The 25,291-nt window shown below is 42.7% G+C and overlaps 1 protein-coding gene and 1 long non-coding RNA gene across 3 annotated transcripts; both read right to left on the bottom strand.

The window, feature by feature from the left end:
- Nucleotides 1–821: 821 nt before the first annotated feature.
- LOC137427004 (calhepatin) lies at nt 822–10,215 on the bottom strand. Its single transcript, XM_068116096.2, has 4 exons — nt 9,940–10,215; nt 5,914–5,967; nt 1,617–1,749; nt 822–1,472 (listed from the first exon to the last, which is right to left on the bottom strand). The coding sequence occupies exons 1-4, from the start codon at nt 10,093–10,095 to the stop codon at nt 1,438–1,440; spliced, it is 378 nt and encodes a 125-aa protein (XP_067972197.2). The 5' UTR covers nt 10,096–10,215; the 3' UTR covers nt 822–1,437.
- Nucleotides 10,216–21,035: 10,820 nt separating this feature from the next.
- On the bottom strand, nt 21,036–24,798 carry LOC137427005 (uncharacterized). Of its 2 annotated transcripts, XR_013623580.1 has the most exons (6): nt 24,752–24,798; nt 24,052–24,097; nt 23,805–23,962; nt 21,735–21,944; nt 21,353–21,502; nt 21,036–21,200 (listed from the first exon to the last, which is right to left on the bottom strand). It is a non-coding gene; the product is annotated as an uncharacterized LOC137427005 (long non-coding RNA). The 2 variants fall into 2 exon arrangements; XR_010984428.2 differs by lacking the exons at nt 23,805–23,962; nt 24,052–24,097; nt 24,752–24,798 and having other exon boundaries at nt 21,735–22,130.
- Between the last annotated feature and the right edge of the window lie 493 nt (nt 24,799–25,291).

Here is a 25,291-nt window from a genome sequence, read left to right on the forward strand (position 1 = left end):
TGTGTTGTTGTACTTTCATAATTACTAAGTTATTGTGTTTTTTATTTTTATTTTACCAGATAAAAATATACATTTGGCACATTTGTCAAGACCAAATTCCATTTGAATATCCTCCGAGTACCGCTTTACTCGTTTCAGGTGATCTGTAATTTGTCATAATTTGGTGCGGAGTTTTAGATCATCCATGTACAGTCGATGTGTCACCTTTCTCGGATTTTTAGTCATTTTTCATGTCGCATGTTTGATTGTATCCGTGTCCTTGTTTATTGATGAGGTTACTCAGTGGGTCCAGAGCCAGACAAAACAGTAGGTATCTTTACTCCTGCATACCACGTCCTATCTTTTCTCCTGGGATTTCAATATTTCCTTCCAAGTGAGGTTGTCCCAGCTTTGCATTCCAGAGCGTCATTGCATTCTATATCAGTTTAACTATTCGGGGGTTAACTTTGTTAACTTGCATGCATTTTATAATCCATGAATGTGGGACGCTATCAAAGGCTTTTTTGTAATCTATCCAAGTTGTGGAAAAGTTGGTTTGTTGAAATTTGCAATTTTCGAGTATAGTCTTGTTCAATAACAAATGGTCTATCATTCCATAACAGCTTCTCCTGAATCCTTTCTGCTCTGCGTCTAAGGCTCCTTACTGAGTGAGGTGTTAAATTCTCCCATTATGAACTTTGCTCCAACATCCCATGGTTTATAGCTGTTTTAATCTCACCTAATCCCCTGCTCGAAGGACAAGGGTCACAAGATATTCATTTACCTACACATCAAAGTACACCAATTTTCAAACATACCAAAATTAAGCTGAGAACACACACTTTCAGAATCTGCGAGCAATGTTTATTCATTTTTCTCAGTGTTTTTCCAGCTCTGCAAACACAACTTGAAAAGCAGATTCCAAGCGAAGGGATCATCCGAGCGAAGTGAAACTTTTACAGCAGGTGCAAAACAATGTACTCCACCAAAACAGCCAAAAAAAACCCGTTAATCATACACGAGGTCAGATATGGGTTCAAAGGTCAATCACGTGGGTTTTTCTAAGGGTTCTTCCTACAGGGGTTATTATTATCAGTATAAAAGCCCGTCAAAAACAATGTTATTGATTGCAAACCACAAGACTGTTTATTCTAACGCACGTTTCCATCAACACATCTCCGACTCAGTGAAGATGGCGTCTCCTCCCACTCTCCCACAATGCCACTTCCTCTTACGTCATCATGTCCCTTCCCAGAAATCCCTCAACATCCGGCAATTCAACAACATAATCAGAAATAATATAGCACAAAAGAAAGAGCACAACAGATATGAAAGTTAAACTTTCAGGGAAAAAGAGGAAAGGTTTGAAAAGGAATGACGTTTTAAACAATTAAGTGAATGAAAAAGAATACATCTATATTTGTGGACGGGAAAATGCTTGGAAGGGCTTTTCCATCCTTAGCGTAAGTTGTTGCTGTAGATCCTCGCAAACTCTGCAGACACAAGGAAGTGAGGATATTAAATAACTTCCCAACAATATTCATCATAACTCTGATGATGCAAAATGATGAAATCTAAGAAATTATCTCAGAAATCATCATAAAGTCTAAAATGGTGAGGAGTATTTGCAAACATACCACCATATTCGATCTTGCCATCCTTGTTTAAATCCACACCATCCAGCATCTTGTCAAAGTCTTCCGGTATTGGATAGGCAGCATCTCTCATCACTTTAAGTATTTCTTCCTTAGACAACATTCCCGATTTGTCCTAGAAGCACAAAACACAAAATACCAGACAACGTTCCCGCACCTCCACCGCCGAAAGTGGGCAGAGGTTATGTTTTCACCTTTGTCAGTCTCTGAGCAGGATAACTCAAAAGGTTATGGACGGACTTTCTGGACAGGAATGCTGGTTGACATGGATGAAATGATTAGATTTTGGTGAAGATATGGATCTGAGAGAGGTGGGTAGTATTGGGATTCTCATGTATGTACTACTTATGAATGTTTATAGCTGTAGAAGAATCCAGGTTGGGTCGAAAATAATAAAAGGCTTACCTTGTCGAGCTTTTCATAGTTGCTTTATGCAGCTTTCTTTGGCTAGAAGAGCTTGGGAATATATATACAGTCACGTGAAAAAGTAAGTACACCCCATGTAAAGTTTTGACTTTTTCAACATATTTCAACATACAGCTATTTGATCTTCATTTCAACAATATTGATAGATAAAGGTGATATAATATAACAAATATCATGAAACATTTACATTTTGTAGTACATTGTATAATTTAAATAAACATAAATGCAAATTTCGCATGTGGAAAAAGTAAGTACACCCTTGGCTCTAATAGGTGGTACTGCCCCCTTTGGCATAAACAACCTCAAGTAGGCATTTCTTATAACTGTCTACCAGTCTCTGACATCCACTGGGAGAAATTTTTGTCCACTCCTCCATGCAGAATTCTTTCAGCTGTGCGATGTTTGAGGGGTTTCTTGCATGCACAGCTCGTTTCATACCCCCCCACAACATCTTGATGGGATTTAGATCCGGCTTTGACTTGGCCATTCCAGAACCCTCCATTTCTTTCTTTTCAGCCATTCCTTGGTGGATTTACTGGTATGTTTAGGGTCATTGTCATGTTGCAAAGTCCACCTTCCGTTGAGCTTCAACTTTCCGACAGATGGCCTCACATTATCCTCAAGCACCCTCTGGTACAATGAAGAATACATAGTGGATTCTATGATGGTGAGCTTCCCAGGCCCTGATGCAGCAAAGCTGCCCCAAACCATAATATTTCCAGCTTTACAGTTGGTATCAGGTTATAAATAAAAAATAACCACATTTAGAGGCCATTTTTCCCCGCAAAGCGGGGGTTGGCCTTTTTCGGGCACCGTGGTTGTTGTTGTTTTTTTGGTCCCCTTTTTGAAGCAATGTTTTATGGCCGGATGCCCTTCCTGCCGCCAACCCTTTTTGTCGCCTTTTACAACAAGCAGGGAATTACCAGTGAACTGGTACTCAATTAGCCGACCTCGGAAGGATGACAGGCTGAGTCAACCCCCCTGGCGTTAATTCAGCGATCGACCGGGATTCGAACCCAGGATCCTGGGATCCTAAGCTGGCACCCTAGCTGCTAGCCGCCCAACACCAGGCTTGGTTGGTATCAGGTTCTTGTGGTCAAATGCTGTCTTTGGTTTTCGCCAAACATGTCTTCTGGTACTGTGGCCAAATAGCTCTACCTTTGACTCATCTGTCCAGAGCACATTGTTCCAGAAGTGCTGGTCTTTGCCTAGATGTTCATTGGCAAACTTTAGTCTTGCCCTGATGTTCTTTCTGGACAGCAAAGGTTTCCTCTTGGCACACCTCCCATGTAGATCAAATTTGTGCAGCCTCTTTCTGATGGTAGACTCGTGCACTTTGACATCAACAGTGGCAAGAGCTACCTGTAGGTCCTGTGATGACATTCTGGGGTTCTTCGAGACTTCTTTCAGCATCTTGTGGTCTGCTCTTGGGCTGAACTTGCTGGGGTGGCCTGGCCTGAACAAGTTGGCAGTTGTTTGGAATCTTCTCCACTTGTAGATGATGTTCTGGACAGTCGAATGATTGATTTAAAATAGTTTGGAGATCTTTTTAAATCCCTTCCCAGACTCGTAAGCATCTATAACCTTCTTTCTGAAGGCCTCAGAGAGCTCTTTTGATCTAGGCATGGTGATGCCTCACACTTCAACAACAAAGAGCAAACCAAACTAAATGTCTGAGGTTTAAAGAAGACAGGTTCCTCCAAGATCCTCTCTAACGATGTTCTCATCATTTGCACCTGAGCTGGTGCACCTGATTCTAATTTTAGGCATTTGAAGTAGTGATAAATGTCGGGGTGTACTTACTTTTTCCGCATGCGAAATTTGCATTTATGTTCATTTAAATTATACAATGTACTACAAAATGTAAATGTTTCATGATATTTGTTATATTATATCACCTTTATCTATCAATATTGTTGAAATGAAGATTAAATAGCTGTATGTTGAAATATGTTGAAAAAGTCAAAACTTTACATGGGGTGTACTTACTTTTTCACGTGACTGTACATATTGAAGAGTCTGGGTCGTTCCATATTCTTTCCACTTCCTAATGGTGGAGCTCACTGCCCTGTTGGGAACTTTAAATACTCTAGAAATTGTTTTATATCCTTCCCCAGAACTATGCCTCCTCCCAAATTATATCTCGGAGTTCTACAGAGAGTTCCTTGGACTTAATGGTGGAGTTTCTGCTCTGACATGCACTGTCAACTGTTGCCAGCATTAGTTGGTGGATGTTAAAGATCCCACGGTGTCCTTTGCATAGAGTAAGCGAGCTATCTCCGGCACCTTGAACAAATTACAAATTTCTGCCCTAACCGACAGAGAGCATTGCATCGTTGGCACAGCTGCACCCTCAGGCAATGATGCCACCCTGTAGCATTGTGCTCCACATTAAATAATAATGATAAGAAGGTGCCACAATGGGATGGTTTACTTCATAAAGGAATTTGTCGCATTCCAATCACACATCTTTGGTGTGTTTGCAGCACCTTTCAACACCCGCTCAGCAGGTAATGGAATGCTCATCTGAGATCGGAGGGCATTTTTCCATGTAGACAGGGACCTTATATAGAAAGGCGTGTTTCTTTTTAAATCATGTCCAACTGGAACGGCACTCGGTAGAGAGCATACCTCCGCCAGGATGAAGATATCTGAAATTGTATCCCACTGATAGGATGGATCTGGATTCGGACCTGAACCAAAATCTAAACGGCCTGTACTTATCACCTAACCAACTCATCCACCTATATTTGTCATAATCCGTGCACAAAATTTAGAGATATCTCGTTCACAGACAAACAAACAGACAGCGGTGAAAACATAACTTCCATAGATCTCCAGTGGCGGAGGTAGTGAATTTAATTGGCCACAGGTAGGTGGACTCCAATCAAGTTGTGGAGACATCTCAAGGATAAAAAAATATAAAAAAACACCTTTCGAGGCCATTTTTCCCCGCAAAGCGGGGGTTGGTCTTTTTCGGGCACCGTGGTTGTTGTTGTTTGTTGTTGTTGGTCCCCTTTTTGAAGCAATGTTTTGCGGCCGGATGCCCTTCCTGCCGCCAACCCTGTTTGTCGCCTTTTACGACAAACAGGGAATTACCAGTGAACTGGTACTCAATTAGCCGACCTCGGAAGGATGACAGGCTGAGTCAACCCCCCTGGCGTTAATTCAGCGATCGACGGGATTCGAACCCAGGATCCTAAGATCTTAAGCTGGCACAAGCTGGCACCCTAGCCGCTAAGCCAACACCAGGTTAGACATCTCAAGGATGATAAAAGGAAATTGGTTGCACCTGAGTTCAATTTGGAGTGTCATCGCAAAGGGGTTGAATACTTATTGACTCAAGACATCTGACTTTTTGACTCAAGACATTTCAGCTTTTCATTATTCATTAATTTCAAAAAATTCCAAAAAAAAAAAATTCCCCTGACATTGTCAGGTAATTTGTGTAGATCAAAAACAAAAAAAAATCAATTAAATCCATTTCAAAATTCAGGCTGTAAGAACAAAATATGGAAAAGTCAAGAGGTGTAAAGACTTTCTGATGGCTTTGCTCATGTTCAAGAAGTCAGAAATAAACGTTTAAGCTTAATCAAACCACACGATGATCGAACACGCGGGCCCAAGTCTGCTTGCTCGCCATGACCGAGCACGTGACTCATTCTCCTCACCGGAACCGGAAATGGTTACATTAGACGCCATGCTTAATACACAGTTGTTTTGCAGTATCTAACACCTCATTCATCTAAGCCTCATGTACATTACACAGACAGAGAAATAAACGATCAAATGGATCTTTAATACCATAAGGTATAAAAAAGACAAAAGGGAATGAATCAAAAATAATACTCACTTTATCTGCCGCGATAAAACACTTATTCACATCTCTTTGGTCGCACTTAAAAGCCTGGAAAAGACAAAGGTAAACATCACTTACTGGATGGTGAATGATAGTTCGAGTACAGTATTGTAATACTTTGTACGTCATGGTCCATTCATACTGCAGCATCTGTTAAACCTCATGGCTTTGGTTTGATGGGTCTTATGGATATTGATTGATTACATTAGTGTAGAAACACACATACATACACACACACACACACACACACAGACACACACACACACACACACACACACACACACACACACACACACACACACACACACACACACACACACACACACACACACACACAATATTTTTACTTGCAAAATCGAAGATTTTTCAAGTATACCACTTGACCAACAGTATGTGGACACTCGAACATCTCATTGAAAAATCCCCTCTGGGCCGATGCTCCTGCCTCATACCTAGCTCGGCTTCACAATGTTGAAACCAAAGCTTTCATAATCATTGGAATCTCCCGCGATGAATCTAACTCTGAGGGCCTTTCACTCACTCACCGCAGGCAGGTTGGTGGTCTTTCTGTCTTCTACCGACTCCCATCAGGCCGAGCTCCCCCAGCTCTGTCTGTGCTCTGTCCCCCAAATATTCCTACAGGTCGCACAAGATCTGCCAGCAACCCTCTTATGGTTAAACTGCCAAAATCAAGACTCTCTATTCACCTTCACTCTTTCATTCCTCTTTTCTCCTGCCTCTGGAACAAACTGCCTCACTCTCTGCAAATCCCACTCCTCCCTCCAGGTCTTCAAAACAGCTGTTCACCACCATCTCTGATCTTCCCCCTTCCAAAACCTTGATCTTTTCTACCCCCGTTAATTCACCCCAGATCTACCTTTTTGAAATACCGACTTCTTTCCTGGAAGTCCTAGCAATATCCATGTGTTTTTTTGTTTTTTTACCTCTCCCACCCCCCTTCCCATGCCCCTCCCCCAAGCCCTTTCCCTCCCACAGATCTCCCGATGTCCCTGTGCTCAAATGTTGTACTGATGTGCTTCCCTCTCTCTCCCCATCTTGTCTCCCGCTCCCTTTATCATATGTTTTATGTGTCAGTTTGTCTTTTTGTGATCAATGTTGGCTCTTACATGAGCTATCACAGCCTCCACTCTTCTGGGAAGACTTTCCGCTAGATGTTGGAACATTGCTCCACGGATTTGCTTCCATTCCTCCACAAGAGCATTACTGAGGTCAGGCACTGATGTTGGGCGATTCGGTCTGGCTTGCAGTCGGCGTTCCAATTCATCCCAAAGGTGTTCAATGGGGTTGAGTTCAGGGCTCTGTCCAAGCCAGTCAAGTTCTTCCACACCGATCTCGACAAACCATTTTTGTATGGACTTCACTTTGTGCACGGGGGCACTGTCATGCTGAAACAGGAAAGGGACTTCCCCAAACTGTTGCCACAAAGTTGGAAACACACAATCGCCTAGAATGTCATTGTATGCTATAGCGTTAAGATTTCCCTTCACTGGAACTCAGGACCCGAACCATGAAAAACAGCCCCGGACCATTATTCCTCCTCCACCAAACTTTACAGCTGGCACTATGCATTCAGGTAGGAAGCGTTCTTCTGGCATCTGCCAAACCCAGACTTTTCCATCGGACTGCCAGATGGTGAAGCGTGATTCATCACTCCAGAGAACACGTTTCCACGGCTCCAGAGTCCAATGACGGCAAGCTTTACACCACTCCAGCTGACACTTGGCATTGCACATGGTGATCTTAAGCTTGTGTGTGGCTACTCAGCCATGGAAACCCATTTCATGAAGCTCCCGCCGAACAGTTATGCTGACGTTGCTTCCAGAGGAAGTTTGGAACTCGGTAGTGAGTGTTGCACCTGAGGACAGACAATTTTTACGAGCTACACGCTTCAGCACTCGGCGGTCCTGTTCTGTGAGCTTGTGTGGCCTACCACTTCGCGGCTGAGCTCTTGTTGCTCATAGACGTTTCCACTTCATAATAACAGCATTTAAAGTTGATCGGGGCAGCTCTAGCAGGGCAGAAATTTGACAAACTGACTTGTTGGAAAGGTGGCATCCTATGACGGTGCCACGTTGAAAGTCACTGAGCTCTTCGGTACGGCCCATTCTCCTGCCAATGTTTGTCTGTGGAGATTGCATGGCTGTGTGCTTGATCATATATACCTGTCAGCAATAGGTGTGGTTGAAACAGCCGAATCCACTAATTAGAAGGGGTGTCCACATACTTTTGGACATGTAGTGTATATTGGTTAGTCTTGTGCGTTATTCTGTCTGTCTGTTTGTCAATCGCCTACAGGTCACAATTTTAAAAGGATCTTCACGACACTTCACCAGATGGTAGAATTGGTCATCAGGAAGAAGCCTATTGATTGAGGTCAAATGTCACCTTGAGGTGAAATTTCTAAAAGTCATTTTTCATCAGATTGACTTGAAAATTGAACAGCGTTGGCATATTGAGTCACTAAATTTGGAAACCAACTATTTTTCAGGTCCAAAGGTCAAAGGTCAACTCAAGGTCAAACTTCCAAAATTAATTTTAATCTGAAAAAATCGTCACTTTTCATCCTATTAACTTGAAAATTAAACAGCAATTACATAGTGCCTGAATGATTTGGGAAACCAACTATTTTAAAGGTCAAAAGGTTAAAGGTCAACTCAAGGTCAAACTTTTAATATCATCAATTTTCCTATGAAAAATCATCAATTTTAATCCGATTGACCCGAGCTTTGATTAAGATCATCAATTTTAATCTCAATGAAATGGACAATTTGATGTATCCATGGTAACTTTTTATTTTGGGGAGGGGTGGATTTTGCAAGTGTTGTGCTCTGCATTGAAACGTTTTTCATCATTGGCATTTTGCATGCTCATGTAATGCATATTGTTTTGTCCATGTATGTGTCCGACAGGATGGTGTGCACGTGGTGTACTCACTTACCATTGCGCTGTTTAGTCTCAGTTCGATTCTTGACCCGACCATGAACTGTCAGGATTGGTACTTGGCATGCATGGCGTTTCATTGGAAAGTGCTTCGTCCCTCGGATAAGACGTTAAGCTGGGTGTCCAATGTGCTAGCATTTGTGGGTGAACGTTAAAGATCTGACAGTCTTTTGCAAAGAGTAGAGGGGAGTTATTGACAAAACCATGAACAAATTACACATTCCTGGCCAAATCACCTTCAGTCGAACGTCTAACCTGGCCAGCCGATTCATGAAAGACTTAGGCCAAAAACATTCCTCAACCGACCTCACAAGGTGAGAATAATCGGAATCATTGACGTATTCTTAGTTGTTTGATAGTATTGTATAGTAGTGTAGGATATAGGTATATTAGATATATAGTTAAAAAAAAACAGTGCTATATGTAGGTTGTCCTTGCACAAGCAAATCCAAAGAGGCCATTGACATGAAACATGGGAATTCCACCTCGTCAATTTGTTAATAGCGCAGAAGCTGCTGCTCAAACAACAACCACACTCAGGGGTAGCAAGCGGTGTAACTTAATGTCAAGGAACCTCCAATAGGAACAGAGCGCATGCGACCAGCAGGTTAGGGCAGCAGTTTGGAATTTGTTTCTGGTGCCGGCGATAACTCGCACACTCGTCGTGAAGGTCACCGTGGGATCTTTAACATCCACCAAGTAAGCACACATTGACCAATCACCGTGCATGAAAACGATCAGGTGGTAGTTTATAGCTCGGTCGAGATTCGAACCCAGGGTGGATAGCTCACAGGTGTGTGTACACATGTCTGGTCTGTCCCTCCAGCCCCTTTATATTTAAATAACCAAGTCACAAAATAATATAATTACAGGGATCGATGTATAACAGAAGCTCAAACTACAATTACGAAATACGGATTTAACAAAATGTTATGCGAAAGAGGAAAATGTAAATGTTATTAAAACGACTCAGCAAAGACAATTCAATCCAGCATTTCATCATCGTCTGTTACATGTGTTGCTTGTTGGACAGAAACATCGACAAACTGGGAGACTTACCATAATGAGCTTGTTTTGCTTCCACTCCAATGATAAATTGTTATACTTTGTCCCCGGCTCACTTTGCCCTTTATATACCTTGCCACCCTCCAACTGTAATCCCTCCGGCCTACATTCCCCCTCCACACCCCACCTTACCCCCAGAGACCCACCCATAATACATCACAGCGTTCCTCTCATGCACGTCGTCCCCTCCTTTACTCCATGTTTCACCAAAGTTTCTTAAAATCCTCCATTATGAAATTTGCTCCAACATGCCATGGTTGTTTTAATCCCACCTTTATTGCCCGGAGGGCTCACAGAATGCTCACAGAATATTGGTTTAGCTATAAATCAAAGTTCAACAATTTACAAACATACCACAAAGGAAGCTGAGCACACACTCTTTCTGAATCTTTTGGCCAGGGTGTTTCCGGTTCCGCAAGCCCAATTTGGAAAGCGGATCACAGGTTGATGAATCATCCCAACAAAGTGAAACTCTGAGCAGGTGTAAAACAATGTAAACAAACTCTGAACGTTTCATTAAGACAGGTGAAGGTGATCCTGGCCAATGATCCAATCCCTGATACCAATATGCCCCTGGTAATGATGAGTTGTCTCCCCAAAGTTCCAACAAGCCTAAAAAGAGCAGACAGAATGTCATTGGGTATCATTTTTGGCAATAAATAAGGTGAGCACACAATCTCAGGTATAGAAGCTGCAAAACTGACAATATTACTTCACTCACAACAATAAGAAAAAGACATAAAATGTCATAACCACCGTGGTTTTAGTATTTTTTCTGTACAGAGTTAAAGGCCGCCAGTCGGCCATCTTTGGTCGGATTAAAAACGAAACAAAATCTTCTGAATATGTATACTCATGTATTGTTTTTGTGCCAAGTTTGAAAAAAATCGGTCCACGAAATGGTTGGGGACACGTTTAAGTAACAAAATGGCCGCCAGTCGGCCATCTTCGATAAGTAACAAAATGGCCGCCAGTCGGCCATCTTCGATAAGTAACAAAATGGCCGCCAGTCGGCCATCTTCGATCTGATTTCGAAAGAAATGACGCACTTATGTAACCCATCATTCATTTTCTGCGAGACAAGTTTTAACAAGATCGGGGAATGCATGTCCGAGAAATGGTGGAGAATGTGGTCAATATCGGGGTTTTTTTTTACAACTAAAATGGCTGCCAGCTGGCAATCTTTGATCGGATCATGAAACAAAATAATGTGCATATGTATACCGTCATGCATTGTCTTTTTGCCAAGTATGAACAAAATCGGTACATACATCTCCGATATATGGTTGCGGACAGACCGACAGACGAGACCCAATCCATAAGCCCCCGTTTTGGACAAATTCCAACAAGAGCTAATAATGAGTCCTCTGCATCAGAGTCTGTTCCCTCTTCATTGTCCTTATCCATGCAGGTACACTTGTTACATTTGCAGGCACCGGGGACGTGGCATTTGATGTTTTGTGCCTTTACAGGAATTGGTGCCACATTCCTAAAGGTACACACACTCACTTCTTGCTGTTTAACCTGGGTTCGAATCCCAACCCACCGAGAAACTGTCATCCCTGTGTTTCACAAGCAGGTTGATTCATCAGTGATGGGACCATCCCTCGTATGGATGTTAAAAGAGTGTCCCACCTGCCATCATTAGTTGGTGGATGTTAAAGATCCCACGGTCTCCTTCGTAAAGAGTAGGCGAGCTATCTCCAGCACCACGAACAAATGACAAATTCCTGCTCTAACTGACAGAGAGAATTGCATCATTGGCATAACCGCTCCCTCAGGCAATGATGCCACCCTGCAGCATTGTACTCCATACGAAATAATAATAACAAGAAGAAGGTGCCACATTGGGATGGTTTACATCAGAAAGGAGTTTGTAGCATTCCAATCACATCTTTGGTTTGTATGCATTGTCTTTCAACACCGACCAATGCTCAGCAGGTGATTGGAGGGCATTTTTTTCCACTTGGACACGTGCAATGTTGCTCTGTTTGGGTGTCCACATACTTTTGGCCATGTAGTGTACATATATATATATATATATATATACAAACATATATATATACAAACTCAGACGGCCAGCTCGCAGAAGAGTTTGGGTAGTTCCATATTCTTTCCACTTCCTAATGATGGAGCTCAGTGCCCTCTTGTGAACTTTCAACACTCTAGAAATTGTTTTATATCCTTCCCCAGAACTATGGGGAAGTTCCCAAGGGCAGACAGAATGCAAGGGTTAGGGTTAGCCGAGTTGTTAGGGTAGGGTTAGGGTTAGGGTTAGAGTTAGGGTTAGGGTTAGGGTTGTTATTAGGGTTAGGGTTAGGGTTGTTAGGGTAGGGTTAGGGTTAGGGTTAGAGTTAGGGTTAGGGTTGTTATTAGGGTTAGGGTTAGGGTTGTTAGGGTTAGGGTTAGACATTTCGCCCATCTGAAGGCCGATATGTTGACACATTTAGACATCTCACATCCAAGGAAGGGAAGGTGGGGCGTTTCAAAAGGTGTGGTGCAGCGAAACCTAGAATGGCACTTGGTAGAGCACAACATCCGCTAAGCTGAACAGTTTAAATTTTGCATTATATCTCGGATCTCCCAAATTATATCTCGGAGTTCTACGGAGAGTTCCTTGGACTTAATGGTGGAGTTTCTGCTCTGACATGCACTGTCAACTGTTGCCAGCATTAGTTGGTGGATGTTAAAGATCCCACGGTGTCCTTTGCATAGAGTAATCGAGTTATCTCCAGCACCATGAACAAATTACAAATTCCTGCCCTAACCGACAGAGAGCATTGCATCGTTGGCACAGCCGCACCCTCAGGCAATGATGCCACCCTGCAGCATTGTGCTCCACATGAAATAATCTTACTACAATTCACCAAATGTCTGTCTGTCTGTCTGTTCCCAGGTACCGCAAAAACGGCTATACCGATCGCAACAAAATTTTGGGTGGGTAATCCTGGAACCCCCTGGAGTAAAATAGGTTATATTGTTTTTCCAATTTTTCCAATTTTCCAGTTTTTCCAAACACGATGGAATAATATTTACCGATATGAACAGTGATGTGGCTTTTATTGAAATTCTACAAATACTGTTTAGATTTTTATGGTTTGCATGTAATATAATTTAACGGATGTTTATATAAATAGTTTAAAATAAAAAAAGCCTTCAATTTCTGATATTTTGCCTTTTCATTTGGACCTCCCAATTGAAGCCCCACCCTTAGGGCGGGTACCGTTGCTAGATCTAATAAGAAGAAGGTGCCACATTGGGATGGTTCACATCATAACGGAGTTTGTAGCATTCCAATCACACCTTTGGTTTGCAGGCATCGTCTTTCAACACCGACCAATGCTCAGCAGGTCATTGGAGGGCATTTTTTCCACGTGGACACGTGCAATGCTGCTCGCTTGGTGTGATACTGAAGAGCATTCTTACTGGGTTGCAGTTGCGCATTTGATGTATTCTTCACCACCAAGACATTGTTATGGATGGAGGCGTCAAATAATAATCCACAAGTAGCAGTGGCAAAGGAAATGCAAATAAATTTTACTGAAATGACGTATCCCTGAGCGGAAGCAGAGGCCACATAACTATCTGACGAAGGCCGATATGTTGACACATTTAGACATCTAACATCCAAGGAAGGGAAGGTGGGGCGTTTTAAAAGATGTCGCGCAGCGAAACCTAGAATGGCACTTGGTAGAGCACAACCTCCGCTAAGCTGAACAGTTTAAATTTTGCATTCCACTGATAGGCTGGATCTAGATTTGGACCTCAACCAAAATCGAATCGGCATGTTCATGTCATGTGAATTTCGAGAATTTAGTTCCCATTCGTCTACCTAGTTTTGTTATAACCCGTTCACAACTGTTTGAGATATCGTGCTATATACATCGCCTTCAAAAAGTATTCACACCCCTTGATTTTTTTTTTTTTTTTACACATCATCTTGTGTTACAGCCTGAATTTAAAATTGATTAAATTGAGATATTTTCGCCTTCAAAAAGTATTCACACCCCTTCATTTTTTGTTTTTTTACACATCTTGTGTTACAGCCTGAATTTAAAATTGATTAAATTGAGATTTTTTTCGCCATCAAAAAGTATTCACACCCCTTGTTTTTTTTACACATCTTCTTATGTTACAGCCTGAATTTAAAATTGATGAAATTGAGATATTTTTTTTGTCAATGATCTACACATAATACCGTAATCCATAACGTCAAAGTGGAATTTTGTTTTTTTTAAGAAAATTTTACAAAATAAAAAAAAAAGAAATACAGATCATATAAAATTTACGTTAGTATTCAACCCCCTGAGTCAATACTTCGTATAAGTGCCTTTAGCAGTGATTACAGCTTCGAGTCTTCTTGGGTATGTCTGTATCAGCTTTGAATAGTTGGATTTGAGGAGTTTCTCCCATTCTTCCTTGCAGAGCAAAGCTCAGTCAAGTTGGATGTGGAGCATCAGTGAACACTGAACAGCAATCTTCAAGTTTTTCCACAGATTCTCAATGGGATTGAAGTCTGGGCTTTGTTCGGGCCACTTGAGGACTTTCATGTTCCTGTTCTGAAGCCATTCATGTGTGGCTTTGGCTGTATGTTTGGTTTAATTGTCCTGTTAGAACGTAAATCTTCACTGCAGTCTGAGGTCTTTTACACTCTGAAACAGGTTCTCCTCAAGGATTTCCCTGTATTTGGCTCCATTCATTGTTCCCTCTATCCTTACAAGTCTAAGTCTCCCAGTACCTGCCGCTGAAAAGCATCCCCATAGCATGATTCTGCCATCACCATGCTTCACGGTAGGGATGGTATTAGATGAGCCAGACTGTTTGTGATGAAGTGATGAGCCAGACAAACAGACTCTGTTTCCACCAGACGTAGCGCTTTGCATTCATTCCAAAGAGTTTAGTTTTCATTTCATCAGACCACAAACTATTTTCCCTCTGCTCTCAGTCTTTCACGTGCTTTTTTTGCAAATTCCAGGTGTGCTTTTATGCGACTTTTTCTCAGGACTCTCCCGTAATCTCAGGACTCTCCCATAAAGCCGGGATTTTCGGGGTTTTTTGCCAAGTAACAAACAAACCAGACTGACCGACATATGAAGTTCATTATAAATTTGTCATAACAAGAAAAAAAGAAAACAAACGGAGTGAAAACTGTACTCTCAGCGTGTCATGCAGCGCCTGAAGATGGAATAGGAAAGGAGTGGTGTACAACAAAATTCCACTTTGACATTATGGGATATTATGTGTAGATCAGTCACAAAGAGTCTCAATTTAATCCATTTTAAATTCAGGCTGCGACACAACAAAATGAGAAAAAGTCAAGGGGTGTGAATACTTCCTGAAGGCACTGTATCGTTTTTGACCCAATCTCTCAATGGTGAAGAATCACTTAAAATTCTAGTATCCTAGTTCTAGTATCCAAAAATCTAATCAGTTCGTCCTTGTCACACACCCAACGTGTCCACCAAATTTTGGTTGAATCCGTCCACAATTTTTTGAGATATCCTTCCTCACAAACAAACAGATGGGTGAAAACAACCTCCGTCCACGTTCGGCGGCAGAGGTAATAAGGTAAATGAAAAATAGAAATAAAGGATTCTTTCTGGTTCAGGCCTGGTTGGCTTCGTTTCTTGGTCTTCCCTTGACTGTAAGGCAGGGGGTGGGTAATTCCATCCTTCAGCACTCTCTCCCAGCCCCAGGCATGTCTGGGAGCATCATCAACGCCCGTCTGATCTGATCTCTCAATTGCAAGACTCCTCGCACAAGACAAAGAGAGAAGGAAAATGGTGGTACATCATCTTCGAGGCAACAACTCTCTTGACTCCTCCCGGGGTCAACACTTCAGTTTCAGCCAGGAGGAAAGGTGGGGAGTCCGATGTAGTTCATAATAACAGTGTACTTTCCATCATGAGGTCGTGAGCAACCATTTACATTGCAAAACAGTTAATGTTGCCTCTAACCTAAAAATAAACAGGGATATCGCCTTCCGTTCTGAGCTATGAAGGCAAAGCCTCCAAATATCAGGAACACCCGGGCCATCTGAAAACGACACCATGCAGCTTTTGCGAAGGGTGTGTAAAAATGGTCGTGCAACTCAAAGATAAAGGAAACCACAATAAAAGTGACAGTCTTTCCCACAACTGAGAAAGTATTTAATATGTGGGACACGTAAACAGCACGTATTAAGCTATCAGCATCCTTCTTTCAACAACTGTAATTATATGATACTAGGGCATTGCCCGTACTATATCTATATCTAAAATTATATCCCCCCCCTCTATTTACATGAAATGGTTTGGTCCAAAGCGAACGGCTTGCGAGTACGGTGACAATCCCCCCCCTCTATTTACATGCAATGGTTTGGTCCAAAGCGAACGGCTTCCGGAGTTTGGTAAAGAAATCGCCATCGCGTGCACAAACGCGCAGGAAAGCGAATGAATCGCAAATTCGTTTTTATTAGTTTTAAAACATAGTTTAACGCCAACATAGTTTGCAAACGTGAAATAAATGAATACGCTCTCAAATGTGCCATCCGAGGCAGAGTGTGTCCTCCACGTTCGGCACACGCGATCGTTCGCTGCTCTCTGATTGGTTGAATCGTTTTTTGGACATAGCTCGGTAAGTAATTGTCCGATTAATATGAAACCTTGAAAAGGCACATCCTCGGGTCCCCAGCAATATACCTGGCAAGTTAAAAGTATATCGGACCCGTGGTTGTCGAGAAACAGCGGTCACAGACAAACAGACGTACAGACGTACAGACGTACAAACGTACAAACGTACAAACAGAGATTACTGGAATTATAGATAGATTGAGCTGAGGTCTCATCTTGGAAGTCAACATAATGATGATGGCCATTCCTTTTTGGCACCATGACAATGCGTGGGGCTGCCGAAGCAGTTTCCTTGGCTATTGGGCACAATCCTGGACGGGTCACCACTCCGTCACAGGATACGCGAATGGCTCATTCTTCCCAGCAAGCTGGTACTCAATTTGCCGACCTCGAAAAGATGACAGGCTGAGTCAACCCCCCTGGCGTTAATTCAACATCGACCGGGATTCAAACTCATGATCCGAGGATCCCAAGCCAGCACCCGAACCGTGAAGCCAACACCAGGCTGGAAGTCAACATAGAGACCAGCAAATAACTCTTCATAGCTTAAACAAACATCCTCAGTAGTTTGAGATCAGTTGGGATTGCCACCAAACTATTGTTGACAGGTTTTGGGCTGCTCCATTGATAGATTTCTCTTTGGTAATCCGAGCTGGGCTGCCCACAGTGTCACATACTCTCAGCACATAGATTGCCAGCATATTTATCCATCGTGGCCAGGGAATATTAATCCCAGATTGTGTTCACATTGAGATATACTGTATTTTGGACTTTCCTTTTCCCAACAACATCAGAAGAACTTGATCTCCCTCCACAGTGATAATTAAGCAGCAATCACCAACACATCTGTGTCAATGGATCTGATGATGAGTTTCTGTTCTGTTTGAAGCAACGGTGAGCATGGAGAACCAACTTGATGTGGGCCTCATCGATAGAATGCAGCTCTTCGACATCATCAATGGATGTACGGGTGAGTCGGCATGTCTGGGTTGAGTTGAGCAATAGTTCCACTGATTCAGGAAGCACATGAATCTTTGTCTTCCATCTCGAGATGCGGTATCTTACCAGCTCCTTCTTGTTGTTGATATGCGCAAGGAAACGGATCGAGCTTGCTGGAATGTCCGCTTCATCATGTGGAAACTTGTAATCACACATGGGAGTCACCTTCCCTCGGCTCTCGTGACTCGCTGGAATTGGCATTGCGTACGTTGAACACCATATCAATCCTGGCACTCTGGGCATGTGAAGCTTCTCTCAAAATGGCATGTCTCAAAATCTCTTCATAGCCACGGAAGTACCAAGCACCTTTGTTCACTTGAATGAAGGACGACATTGCATCCAGCATTAAGGCCTTGGAGCTGCTCGGAACTGATGCAGAATTTATCAGGATATCTCCTTGGTATTTCTCCAGTTGCTTGGCTCGGTCAAACTTGGTAGTTTTCTCATTTTGCCAATTGGTAGGAACAGACTACAGAGCAAGTGGAATTCTGGAGATATCATCCGCCGACAACCTCTTCATATCAATACTCCTGTTCTGTGACATGATCATCAAGCCTTGAAAAGGAATATTGCATCGCTATCGGCAGGGGTGCTGTAAGGGGGGGAGGGGAGGGAGGGGGGAAGTTAGGATGATTCCAAGGGTCCTGCACTGACAGGGGCCCTAAAAATTATTAGAACATTAGGTAAAAATTCTCAATATTAAATTATTAACCAGGCTTTGCAGTCTTGCCATGCTGTTCATTGAAAGTTAGTTGGCTAGAAAGCTGGACTTCAAAGACTTGATCAGTGACTTTGCTAGCAACAGCTGGGCTCTTGGTGTGTAAGGCTGAGCAAGGACCAGTGATAACAAAATGGCATGGCTATGGATATTGGATCACTACACTTGGTATGTATACTTGTATGTATACTCTGCTGCTGATTTTATTATTTTGTTTGTTATATCATTCTATAGATGATAATGTTAATTTATTTTAATTGAAGAGGTTAATGTATGTTGTAATTCTTACCATTAAAATTACATTTAGACGGTAAAAGATGGCCTTTAGCACATTTCTTGTGTGGGTATCAGTCTTGCATCAAATAGTGAATTCCATACTGCATGCAGAAATATAAGCATTGTTTCAACCTCCTGGCAAAAATGTCGGGGAAAATTGTGCGCGCTTGCTTCATAGGGGCCCATTGTGATTGTGATATCTTTTCATGGGGCCCAAAATCCCTGGCGGCGCCCCTGGCTATCGGTCTCACTCAATCACTGCTGAAGAATTTGCAGTGTCAAAGCTTGGGATCTTTATCTTGGTAGTCGGGTCGTAGAAATGATTTTTTTTGCATTGCAGTGCCGTTGGGATATGAAAGCCTTAGCTTGGAGCTTACCGAGCTCAGTGGCAGCAATGATCTTCTCAGCAGTGTCAGTAGATTGATTCAATCCAGTGGAAATGTTGATCAAGTCTGTTTGTGAACCGTCAAAAGCGTTTGTAAGTCTCCATCTTTCGAGCAGAGATATTACTGCCTGAACGTCAAACTCATCCTTGCTCCTTCTAGACATATGATCTTGAGCATGGATTTGATCTGCTTCAGCATTATTACCTCCGCCACCAGAGGTGGAAGGGCGTTATGTTTTCACCCATTTGTTTGACTCCCTGCCTGTGAGCAGGCTATCTCGAAAAGTTATGGGCGGATTCGGATGAAACTTGGTGGACAGATTGGGTGCGTGATGAGGACATATTGGTTAGAATTTGGGAGCGGATTCTGATGCGGATCCTAAAATTTTAAATGTGATTCTTCACAATTGAGAGATGGGGCGAAAACAATATTGTCGTGAGACTGCTCTCAGTTAAGACCGAGAGTGAGCCACGGATGGAAACGAGCGTTAATGGAGGCGTTCAACTCAAGGTGATAGCGGATGATACGCGCGGCGGAAGAAGAGTACCGAGTTACCTGGGCGGCCTCGCTGATGTCTTCACCCTGCAAAAAGTAACGAAACGGGAACGGGTTTAAAATGTACAAAGAAAATAATGAAAGAATTTATTTTAAACAGAACCCGATAACAAGAAAAGTGCGCCGATAAACTAAAACCTAAATGGAGCACTCCCTCACCAGACGTAGAACACGAATGAAGGGAAAACGAATGGAAAGGAATGAGTGTATGTGTGTGCTTAGCTCCGACTCGATTGGTCGTCCCACCAGGAACCCCCAAAGACCATGCGAGGCCTTGGCATCGTTGCGCGGGAAACGCGCTCATTGGCGCGAAGCAGGCCTCACCAGATGACTCGCTCGTCCCTGGCTCGTCACACTCCAGCGGCAAGCCGCTCTTGTATGCTCATCGCTCACACAGAGAACCCAGCTCTTCGTCTGCGCTCTTCCTCCTCACGTCCAAATGAACAGGGGAACGAGGAGACGATGCCGACACACAATCGCTTGCACCGAGGTCCAGAACGTCAAGCAGGCACAAGAGCGAGAAGAAGGACCAGAAGACCAGCACGCCAGCACAAAAATGTCCGCCAGACTGTCCTTTTACGTCCTTTGGCCTGACATCATCGGTCCTCCCCTCCAATGCCCGCAGGCCACGCAGCCCAGGTTCAGCTCTCTCCCAATCAGTGAGTCACCTGCCTTTGTGATGCAATCTGCCTTTCTCGACCAATCAGTCAGCCACTTCTTGCCTTCTTACGTCATTGGCTACCTTATTCCAATTGGTCGACTCCTGCCCAATAGCAAGTCCTTCTGGGCATGGCTCTCGGCCTGCCTGTGCGATGTATGTTCAACCAGGTGGTGTTGTTAGCCCTGGTGCCTGATGCCTGGCTTCCGGTTGGGTTTTATTATTATTAGCTATGTGTGGTGCTTTTAATGGTGGGATTCCTCACTAGTGTTTATGTGTGGTGCCATAAGGGACAACGGGATGATCACAAGGTCTCACGCACAGGGGAATTATCATAATCCCTGCACGAGTTAACACACTCCATTCCTCGTAACAGCGACAAATATACAAGCTTACTCCGAACACACGGTCTACACAGGTCCCTGACTTATGTACACCGAAGTGGTTCTTTCTACCCACGATCATCGGAGCACCTACCTATGAAGATCTACCTGAATCTATATATCACTCTACCCCACCGACATAACAATATACTGTATTCTGTATAACATGATATCACAAAAGGTTGTGGACGGGTTATAACAAAACTTGGTGGATGAGTTGGGTAAGTGACAAGAACAAGCCGATGGGATAAGTTTATAGTAAAGGACCGGATCCATAATCTGGCCTATCAGTGGGATACAACACGTAAACTGTTCAGCCAAGCGGAGTTATGCTCTCTACCGAGCGCAGTTCTAGTTGTCACTACAACCACACATGTCACGGAGGCAGGAAACACACGGTTCTAAATGCTTAGTTGAGGGTAACACCAACTTTCCCTCTGTGGCGATTCAAATCAGTTGTCTCCTGCAAGACTATCACAGGCTGACAGAAAAAATAAACAATACCTGTCAAATGTCAGCTGTATAACTTGACTTGTTTTTTTAGGTGGGAAACTGGTAGAATCTTCCGCTGTCCTTGTCCAATCTTCTGAATCTATCTGGTTTCTTTTAATTCAGAAACAGACTTTGTGATAGAGAATGGAGTTTTACACTTGCCAGTTTCTCCTAAACCTAAGAAAGATCATTATTGTGGTTTCAGTAAATCAAGAATGTGATCCCTCTTTTGATCCATGGCCTCCATTTCATATCAAAGTGAATGCACATGTACACTGCAATTGCCTCTAGGTCTAATATATCCTTGCCCACTTACAAAGGTAACCCACCTTCAGAAGCTCATGTTGAGACAGCTATTTCTCAACAGGTGATATTGACCTCGCTGTTATTAGTTTCTGCCTTGATGTTTGAGATCGGCACGGCACACACCTGCTCATCTTCACAGGTTGTTCAACAGCTTCCAGTGGAGCAAGCTCCAACTAAAAATTACAAACACAATGTCCATACACACAATCAACATTGTTAGAAAGGGGGTGATTCCCCACTACCTGTATATTTTACCGTTTACCTGAACTGCTCTCCACTAGGAGAAACAACCGGCTTGCAAAGCTCTTCTATGACTCACAACATGGTTAGATATTCACACAGTTATGGTGACTCTGTGTGTGTGTCATTACATGATGTCATCATATCAAGACCTCATTATCTCACCTTGTAGGATGTGAAGTCATCAACCATCATTGTGTTGCTGCTCTGTGGGGAGCCAAATACAGATTCCTGTAAAACTGCTTTATTCTGATAGAACTGGAACTACTCGAGAACAATTGCACCTGGTCTGGCGAAGCTTGGAGAGGATGAAGATGGCATGTAAATATCTTCAACAAATCACCTGGAATCGAGAATAACTCCAAAACCTTGGCACTAAGAAAAAGGAAAAAAACATCAATTACCACCTATGCGATTAACCTTTGACCCCATATATGATTGACACGATTTGTTTTTCCTGCTCATTGGTTAGAGTACATTGTTTTACACATGCTGTAACTCGAGAATGCTAACTCTAATCAAAACATTTCTCGCACATTCCAAAAGAGCATGTTCTCAGCTTCATTTTCGTATGTTTGAAAATTTGTGTACCCTGAAGTGGAGCTATCTCCAAAACGAGCAGGCTTTTTGGACCTTTGTTCCCTCACTATACCCACAGGTTAATAATTCCTTTGTATTCCCTATTCTCCAAAGTTTCCAAAATGAAGTTCCATATCTTGCTCGAACCTGGTTTCCACATTCTCATTAGTTGCTCCCTCGCTTTTCGGATTTATTATTTGTTTTCAAGTGTTTACTATAACTTAATAATTTTTCTTGAGTTAAGACGTTTGGCAGTTCATAATAATTTATTGAACAAGCTCAGGCAGTTCCAACTCTTTTTCTTGAATAAGGAGGTCAGACAGATCATGATCCTTGGTAAGTGAGGAGGTCAGGCAGATCACAATCCTATCCTTGGTAAGAGACGAGGTCAGGCAGATCATGATCCTTGGTAAGAGACGAGGTCAGGCAGATCACAAGCCTTTCTTGAATAAGGATGTCAGACAGATCACAATCCTTGGTAAGTGAGGAGGTCAGGCAGATCACAATCCTATCCTTGGTAAGAGACGAGGTCAGGCAGATCATGATCCTTGGTAAGAGACGAGGTCAGGCAGATCACAAGCCTTTCTTGAATAAGGATGTCAGACAGATCACAATCCTTGGTAAGTGAGGTCGTCAGGCAGATAGCAAGCCTTTCTTGAACAAGCATTCTGAGTATTGCGCTGCAATACATGTCCCCTACCGGCAGTCTGTCGTCCGGAAAACTGTTGGGGAAATTACCAAAGTTCAAAGTGCCATAACTTTGTCAAAAATGATCGAAACGTCGTGAAGTTCGAACTTGATCTGTAACTTATCATGAGGAAACCATGTACCAAATTTGGAATCATTAGCATTAAGAGTTTAGAAAAAAAGTCCGGAAAACTGTTCTTTGCGTGATGGACTGACAGACGGACAGATGGAGGGACGGAGTGCAAACCTATCGTCCCCTCCGGTGTACATCGGTAGGGGACTAATAAGGATGTCAGACAGATCACAATCCTTGGTAAGTGAGGAGGTCAGGCAGATTACAATCCTTGGTAAGTGACGGGGTCAGGCAGATCAATAGCCTTGATAATGTGGTCAGGCAGATCACAAACCTTGCGAAGCAACGACGTCAGGCAGATCACCAGCCTTTCCTGAATTAAAAGCTTAGGCAGATCACGACTAAAAGATCAGAGACTTTTTCTTGAATGACAAAATATTTTCGCTTAACTCACAGTGGATTAGCAATGTGTACATGTAATTTCTTTATCGATGGCCATGTGATTGTAATCACAAGATTCCTGGAAAAAAGGGAAAATAACTTGTGGTTGTGACATAAATCAAAGTTGCACAAAAAAGATGATTTCATGTTGCTTACATTGCATGAGCATCCAGTACAGCTCACTATTGCAAACCACAAACTGGTAGGATGCCCGAAGGGGCCACTGGTTGGAGGGCAGGCAGTCTGTGTTTACTGCCAGCTTTGCCCAACCATCTGTGCTTGTCTATTCCATCTATCCCAAAATATATATCCAGCTCCATTTCTAGTTTCTACCCTTTCCTCTCTCCTTGCGCTGAATATGAAATGGCCCTGCCAGTTATTTGGTCTCAAGATCAAAAAGTTTACATCGCTTGTGTTGTGTATTGTATACTACAGCATAGCCCTATTAATCTCACCTTTTGTGAGGTCGGCTGTGGAATTTTTGGCCCAATCCTTCCATGAATTGGCTGGCCAGGTCTGTCAAATTCGGTCTGAAGGTGATTTGGGGTGGAATTTGTAAGTTGATATCTCCCTCCAGTTTAAGATCCTTCCGAGTGATGTGCATTTTGTAATTCTGCGAAACATCAATTCGGAACATTATATCGTCTGGCCAAGAATTGAACCCAAGCTAGAATTATAGTATACAGTTTCCTATTTACTCACCCACCCTGGTGGCATATCCCTGTTTCATTGGCTGCTTCTGGTGATACTGAAAGTAACAGACACCGAGTGTTCATACGAGTAATAGGCTTTGGCATCGTAGCCATCCATACTTCATCCAGATATAATTTAATCATCTTTCCAGTTTCAGCATGTAGGGCTGGACGGATCGCTTAGGGGTATGTTGGTGCAATTATTCGCCTTAATGAGTAATGCTCCTCTTTAATTAAAGCACATACGACTGATTCTATACAAAAGATGAGAAAATAATAACATCACTCCAGAAAAGAGGCAATCTGAGTCATTTTGTTGAAATGAAGTTTACGTTACAAAAGAACAGATTTGACGATTTAAAAAATCAAACATCTTTTCTCTTTATCAATGCACCACCACGTCAAACAAAATATAATGAATCATTACATTACGCAGGAGATGACGACATCTGTGATGTCTTCATGATAATTAAGAGAACAAATTAAGTTGTAGATTTCAGGCTGCAACTTTTGATAGATTCTCGGATCGTTGTTGCACAAATTTCTTTTAAAACATTCGAAACAACATGATGATCCCAGCTTAATGTTTTTCTCAAAAATGTGAGTTTTAACCACTATAGACATCCTTTTCTCTACAAATACATTCCTTGACACAATTTTCCTGACACCAAAGAGTCAGATTCATTTTGCAGTAGTTTAGAAAACCTCACCTCACATCAAAAGTCTTTCGCTCCTTCTCCGCATCTAATCTTATTGATTTTGGGTTATGGGAAGGAAGAGAAGAGTAAAGAGTGGGTATCAATATCACAACAGATCCTGTACTGAGATATTTATCTATACAGTCGGACCTCGCTATTCGCGGTTCCGCTATTCGCATGTTCTGCTATTCGCATGTTCTGCGTATTCGTGTTCCGCTATTCGCGGTTCCGCATAGTCGCATGTTCCGCGTATTCGCGGTTGATAAAATGTGACCTGTTTCTCCATTCGTGAAAAAGTGTCCTGCAAATTCGCGGGGTTTTTTTCTATTTGCGGCTGTGTTCCGAGAAGTTGCGGTTTTTTCCCCTCATTCGCGGCTGTGTTCCCCGAATTCGCGGTTTTTCAGGGGCGCAAATGTTTTTCTCCACGAGCTGCAAGCTTGACATATGGTATTTATAAAAACCCATCTTTCACCAGCCATGCAAAAAGTAGCCGGACATGCACAAAAAAACACCTTATACGAGCCACGAGCATGACCTGCTTCTACATTCACT

The sequence above is a fragment of the Myxine glutinosa genome, chromosome 5 (genome assembly GCF_964187855.1).
Source record: "Myxine glutinosa chromosome 5, kmMyxGlut1.1, whole genome shotgun sequence".
Classification (NCBI taxonomy): Eukaryota; Metazoa; Chordata; class Myxini; order Myxiniformes; family Myxinidae; genus Myxine; species Myxine glutinosa.

Bases quoted from the DNA above. Each gene is read 5' to 3' on its own strand.
- LOC137427004 (XM_068116096.2), bottom strand. From the start codon at position 10,095: ATGGGTGGGTCTCTGGGGGTAAGGTGGGGTGTGGAGGGGGAATGTAGG. The intron at 5,968-9,939 runs GTAAGTCTCCCA...TGTCTTTTCCAG, and splicing joins AGCAAAACAAGCTCATTATG to GCTTTTAAGTGCGACCAAAG. The intron at 1,473-1,616 runs GTATGTTTGCAA...TTGTGTCTGCAG, and splicing joins TGGCAAGATCGAATATGGTG to AGTTTGCGAGGATCTACAGC.